Below are 6,368 nucleotides of genomic sequence, written 5' to 3'. Positions count from 1 at the left end.
CCAAGAAAAGGCCAGATTGCTATCCACAGTTTCTCACAGGAAACCCCGAACCCGTTGAAGACGGTCTGCATGACACATTCATGTATACGTTGGTGGCCAATGGTTTCTTTGTTGGCTCCATAGGATCTGGATTTAAAAACACAAAAACGCAATGTTCAATAATAGTTCGGAGAACCCAAACCTCCGATAATAGTTCAAGGTGTCTGAAAAATAAAACTTTTGTGTCAAACAGACAGCAGAATTGCCCTTGCAGTTCCAAAGTAATCTTCTAGGGGGCATACTTAGATAGCTTCCTCCTGACTCAAAACACACAAGCCAAGACCATAGCACGTCCACGTCAATTCAGCTGAAGTAGCAGGGTCGATCGCCAGGAGGCCCATAAAGGACCTTAACCATTGCCTTTCCGACACCTTTCCACATACCAAATTTCGTAACAATCCATCTTTTGGTTAATAAGTTAATGATGACCACGAATCTTTCGATAAGTGTGGTGGGTTCTTTAACGTGCTGGAGGTAGGGCTCCTCAAACACCGGACGTCCAGCTTTGCGTCCCATCCAATAGGATCCCCTCACTTTTACCAACTATCCACTCACTTTTACCTACTCACTTTTACCTGGATAGAATAAGGAAATGGGTGTATAGTGCCTTTCCCAGGGACACACAACACTGCGGCCTGCTGTGAACACTTGCGCAACGTTACATTACCGTGCCACCGTGTTTCCAGTTGTTGAAAGATTGGGCGATTCAGCTCATTTAGAGTCAGACATACTTTCCTTTGATTTATCCGAGGCGGTTGGACCCTGTGTCAGGTACGAAGGTCTTAGCCTCACATCACAGGCCACACTACGGGTATACCCTTCAAGTCGTCATGTATGGGATAACAATAATAACTTTATTGCTCCACAATCGCATGGCAATATGTACAGCAATAGTCGAAAATATTAAAATCTTCCAACATGTTGAGACCTTATATACTAATACTTCAAACCCAAACCAAGGCTCACTCTTTACAAATTCTTTTTACAACAGTCCAACCGCGGCTAGTTTGTGATTGGTGATGAAGATAGTGATTGACAGGTGGCCCTATTTAAGAAACGGTTATTTAACGTCCTTTCATGGGAGATCTGTCTCCCTTTAGAAGTCTTCAGCTGACCGTGCTGAGAAGGGTTGGTCATACCGCACGGTTATGTGGGCGTGTGAACGTGTCTAACAGGGGGAAATGACATGTCACTCTGACCTTGAAAGGTCACTGGTGGGGTCATAAGGTGACCTTGAAAGGTCACTCTGACCCTGTGTGTGTGTGGGGGGGGTCTTTCTTCGACCAAGCTTCCAAAGACTACAATTAGTATCCAGCCAATGAGGTTTCAATGCGCCATACTCTTCTCACAAAGCTCAGTTCAATAGTCAAAACTCAGGGGAAACACAGGAGAAACACACCCAACAGAAGAGGAGATATCTGCTTTGTGTATCCTCCCTTTTCTCCCTGGTCAGAGGCTTCTTTACGTTTGCTTTGGAAGATACATATCCGAACGGTTTCCTTATCGCCAATTAGAGACTGTCATTCTAATGTCTTTTGCATGAGTTTCATGGTAATCAATCACTCCTAAGAGGAGAGAATAGCAAACATGAGGCTGGTAGGTCCTTGTGTTTCTGTGGGTGGAGCAATTGTTCATGGACATCAGCTATGCTTTCCATTGGGTTTTGCATATTTATCCTTCTGTCATGTATTTGAATCACAATAGAAAAGTGTCTCAGTATGTGTCTACTGTATGACTGATCTTTGCGAGGTGGATGATGTTTCTTAATGTTCCAGTACTCAGGCTTTGATTTTCAGTAACGTTTTCTACATCTCTTGTAACATTTAGATGTTGCGACAGTTAGCTAAAACATACAGACGTCATGATTCTATTCAATGACGTCTGCAGATACATATTATTAATTAAGTGATTGTTGGAAAGGAAAACTATCTCTAATTAATGCTATTACACTATCTACAGAAATATGGTGAAACGACTTTTGCCATGTAGCGAATCAACTACAGGGAACTGACCATCTATATAATCTAAGAAGAAGAAGTACAAACAACACAAAATAAATGTCATTTTTTTTCAACGAGGGTAGCATTGCATGTACATTGTATGTCAGTTCCTAAGTGTAACAATTAACACTCGATTTATATATATACAAAGATGGTAAACTATACAGTATATATCATGATTCTTGAACAATACAGTTTGTGAATCTCTTGATATCAAAATGATAATCAAATTATATATATATATAAAATACTTAAGATTAACCTATTGTCCGACATCTGCCAGAAATGCTTATCTTTGCGTTCTCTGTGTATCCATGTGGTAGCAGACCAGGAAACTGTATATACAAGCCTAAACCAAGTTCTAAGTGAAGACCACCAGATAAATGTATTTAGTTACAATCTTATAGTAAACCATTATGATAGTGCATTATCGATTAAAAAAACTGTGGGTGCTGCAAAAACATCAGTGATCTAAGTCGGCAAGCAGACACTTGATTATTTCAATACATCGGTGCCAAAAAATATTTACATACACAAGTGGTAATGTTTTTATTTGTTTGAAACAAGAGATTAGCACATCAGATTTAAGATTGTCCTACTGAAAGAGTGTGTTGACAGCCACGTAGTTGTGAAAATTGAGCAAGAGTAAACAGATAGGCATATATCACAGTGGGCACGTTCTACCGTTAAACTGAATCAACCAGGGAGTATAGACTGCTGCAAGAAGAGCGACTCCGACCGAAACGGAGCACAGGAATACCTTACAGTTACCTTGCCTATTACTTGACTTGATACACCGTGGGATCATGTTCAACCCAAACAGTAGCCCAAATGTTGCACAGATTGCGAGAAGAAGCGTTAAACTGGCGAAATATGTCAAAGCAAATCGTTCATCCTCGATATTCGTATTGGGGGTGTCATTAAACTTGTTCAGGTGTCCAAGGAGTTGCCACAGAATCACACCTATCGTTGCTAAAGCCGTCCAATACAGCTCCTTTTCGGTATTCACAATGCTGACCACATTTTCCTTCATAGCGTCAATTATTATGTCCCACGTTTCGCTATGGTCTTCTATATCTCCACGTCTGACAGTGGCACGCAAGAGCCGCCTGTTCTCCACTTGTGCTTTTCTAGCTTCGCTAACAAAGATTTCATGCGCTTCATGCAACTTTTTGACTCCTATTGCGAGAAAGAAGAATGGAGTCATAATTGTGACAGCAAGACCCAACAGCTGAGTCATATGATCGTTCCATTCCATAAGTGTTATACTTCGTGAAGAGACGTAAATGTTCGCAAACGAGAAACCGACTGTTGCTCCAACAAACATCGTCAGTTTGGTGAAAAATTCAAGTTCTTTGCCAATGCCTGAATAACGCGACCAGCTCTTCTCTTTGATTCTATTGGAGACTTTATCAAGAATGCTGTCAGGGTTAACATTGTCGCTGATGCTTTCAGCAAGCTGCTTGGTGTCAGAGGCTAAGGACACTAAAGCATTGGTCAAGTCTAGAACGTACGAACAGCAGAAGAAAGATGGCACGTAGATTATAGCATAGAATGACAGTGTAACAAATGAGCACACGTAGTGTGGTACCTCATACTTGTGATGAGAAAAATACCTTATCGTCCACCGTAAGGCAAAGAGATGATCGCAGGAGGCACATTTTAGACTATGGTTTAGCGTGAGGGCGCTGGCCCATAGAATTACGTACAAAGCCAGTAAATACCGTTTGTCATAAACCGCAGTCTGCTTAATCTTATTCCTCAGCAGATCCTTCCAATTGATCTGGTAGCGCCATCGGATAATCAGTATACCTGACATGAATGTAAACAGGCAATAAATGAGCGAATAAGAAATGTTTTTCTCCACTTTGTACGGCTGATGACAATGTATCCAACACCAAGTGCCGTTAGAAAGTTCTGCGTTTTCTGTGTGGTGGATGTAGTGTACATCCCCAGTGTACCATGTGTCATTAACCATTGTATCATTATGGCCACCGTTGTCCGTCCTTGCTCTCCACAGGCAGACCAGTTGCATAATACTGCAGAACAAGAACCACCAGAAGCCAAGAAAAGGCCAGATTGCTATCCACAGCTTTGCACAGAAAGACTCGAACCCGTTGATGCCGGTCTTCATGACACGTACAAGTGTGTCACAAGGTTCTTTCCTGGTGCTTTGTTGATGTCCACTGACTCCTTCGTCAGTTCCATAGGACCTGGATTAAAAAACAACAACACAGTGATCAACAAGAGTTCGAAGGGCCCAAACCTCAGTTAAACAGTTTTGTGTCAAACCTGGTGTTCCAAACAAAGTTCATTGACCCCGGGCAGCACGTGTCAACAGCCAGCTGTCCCAGATGGACTACACAACTCTATTTATTACTAGTTCTCCCGTGCAGCTGTGGCACCCGAAGGCCAGGTTTCTAGCTTCAGGACATCAATCAAAATCAAACCTGTGCCCCGAAAGCAACACAAGCCATCAAAAGGATCTTGATTTGCAAACACAGACACAGACATACGAACGCGAGCGCGCGCACACACAAACGCACAAACACACACGCAAACACACGCACGCACAAACAATACCAAGTCAGAACTGAACTTCCTTGTCGGAGGTAACTAGACGGGCAACATTTTCAAGCACAGGTAGGTGGTTGATGACAAGTACTGCCCAAAGAAATTTTAAAAAGTTCACTCCGTTTCCCTCTGTATCTATCAGGCCGGTAGAATCACCTGGTCTACGTGATACCTGAAAATGCACGTACTGTTTTATTCAGTTATCCTCTCTAAAAGCTTATAGCAGAATTGCCCCTGCAGTTCTAAAGTAATCCTCTAGGGATAAAGTAATCTCCAAGCAGATCCTACGGTGCCACAAGATAGTATCAAAGCTGGCCAAGGAGTATATAGCCGGCCACCTACTCACATACCAGATTTCGTAACAATCCATCTATTGGTGAATAAGGTAAGGATGACCACGAATTTGTGAAAACACACACAAACACACCGAAACATACACAGGCATGGAGGTATGAAGTCACTGAACTCTTGTTTCTATGTTGTGTACATAATAATACCATCTTAAATTAGTGGTCGTGTTTACGTACGGCAAATGGTCTCCACTGCCCAAAAGGGGATCTTGCTCAACCTCAATTGTGTTGGCCTAGAACGAAAAAAGCACCATGACGTCATGACTCAGTAAAGTGAAAGTGACCTTAGTGAAAGCGGAAGTAACATGGAGGTTTGATCCAGTGAGTTTTTTTGAGGTTCCTATAGGCACTTGTACATATACCATAGCGTGACATAGCTAAAGGTAACATCATGAATGCAAAGGTCCACGAGGCGTTAGATTATAGCTTTCTATTCTGGATATATGCTTGTCTCTTTATATAAATTTTCGACCCATGTATTTCAGCACCAACATGCGTCGGGGTTTCACTTTCGGTGTCCTTCTTATTGAAAACAAAATCATACAAAGCTTTGTCCTCTCACTTTGTTTTTCAATTAAGTAATATGCATTTGACTATTTTGCATCTGGTAAAACACACACACACACACACACACACACACACAAACATAATAAGAAGGCCTGAAACCGAATTAGTTCGGACATCAAAGCACGGTTCTGTTGATAACGTAAATTCGAGTTTTCTTAAAATATACTTAGTACGATTGTTCATCAGATTGTAGAATGAAATTCCGTAAAAAGTGCTTTTTATTTTTCAACCAATACCGGAAATCAGAACAGTAATCATGGGTGAGCTTATCACTATCATAAAATCCGTTTCTCTTGCTAGGATCTACAATGTACTAGTTCTCAAGATAAGACATGTACAGCTTACCATTCCGGTCTACAGAGGAACCGTGCTGAGAAAGTAATGAATTGTCAGAGCGTGTCCAGCGACACAGGCCACGTCCAGTGGTTTGGATATTTGCTTTATATGCATTCAGACCTTTATAAGGTTCTTGTGGTACGTGAAGCAAAAAACTTCCCTGTTGACGTCAAGAACTTTGGGGGAATCCCAGTTTCGGGTTGTAAATAGTTTTAAGCTGTGAGCAGCCCTTTTAGCCTGCTAAACACGAGTTCGGAAACCTCATACCTCAAGACCATAGCATGTCCGGGTCAAAAGATACAAAATATCGAAGTTTTGTTGCAGTACCAAGGTCACACACCAGGGGGCCCAAAATCTACCTTGACCTTTGTCTTTCCAACATCTGCCTTCATATCAAATATCATTACAAGCCACCCAGTGGTTCTAAAGTTATGCTGATGATGCGGAAACATAGACAGACACACAGATACACACAGACACACCAAAAACTATACCTCCATTT

The 6,368-nt window shown here is 41.8% G+C and overlaps 1 protein-coding gene across 1 annotated transcript; it reads right to left on the bottom strand.

Annotated features, from left to right (window-relative positions):
* Positions 1 to 2,297: 2,297 nt before the first annotated feature.
* Positions 2,298 to 5,204, bottom strand: LOC118406356. Its single transcript, XM_035806321.1, has 2 exons — positions 5,141 to 5,204; positions 2,298 to 4,252 (listed from the first exon to the last, which is right to left on the bottom strand). The coding sequence occupies exon 2, from the start codon at positions 4,171 to 4,173 to the stop codon at positions 2,704 to 2,706; it is 1,470 nt and encodes a 489-aa protein (XP_035662214.1). The 5' UTR covers positions 4,174 to 4,252; positions 5,141 to 5,204; the 3' UTR covers positions 2,298 to 2,703.
* Positions 5,205 to 6,368: the final 1,164 nt, after the last annotated feature.

The sequence above is a fragment of the Branchiostoma floridae genome, chromosome 19, assembly GCF_000003815.2.
Source record: "Branchiostoma floridae strain S238N-H82 chromosome 19, Bfl_VNyyK, whole genome shotgun sequence".
NCBI classification, from domain to species: domain Eukaryota; kingdom Metazoa; phylum Chordata; class Leptocardii; order Amphioxiformes; family Branchiostomatidae; genus Branchiostoma; species Branchiostoma floridae.
This window is presented reverse-complemented; position numbering and strand designations above follow the sequence as displayed.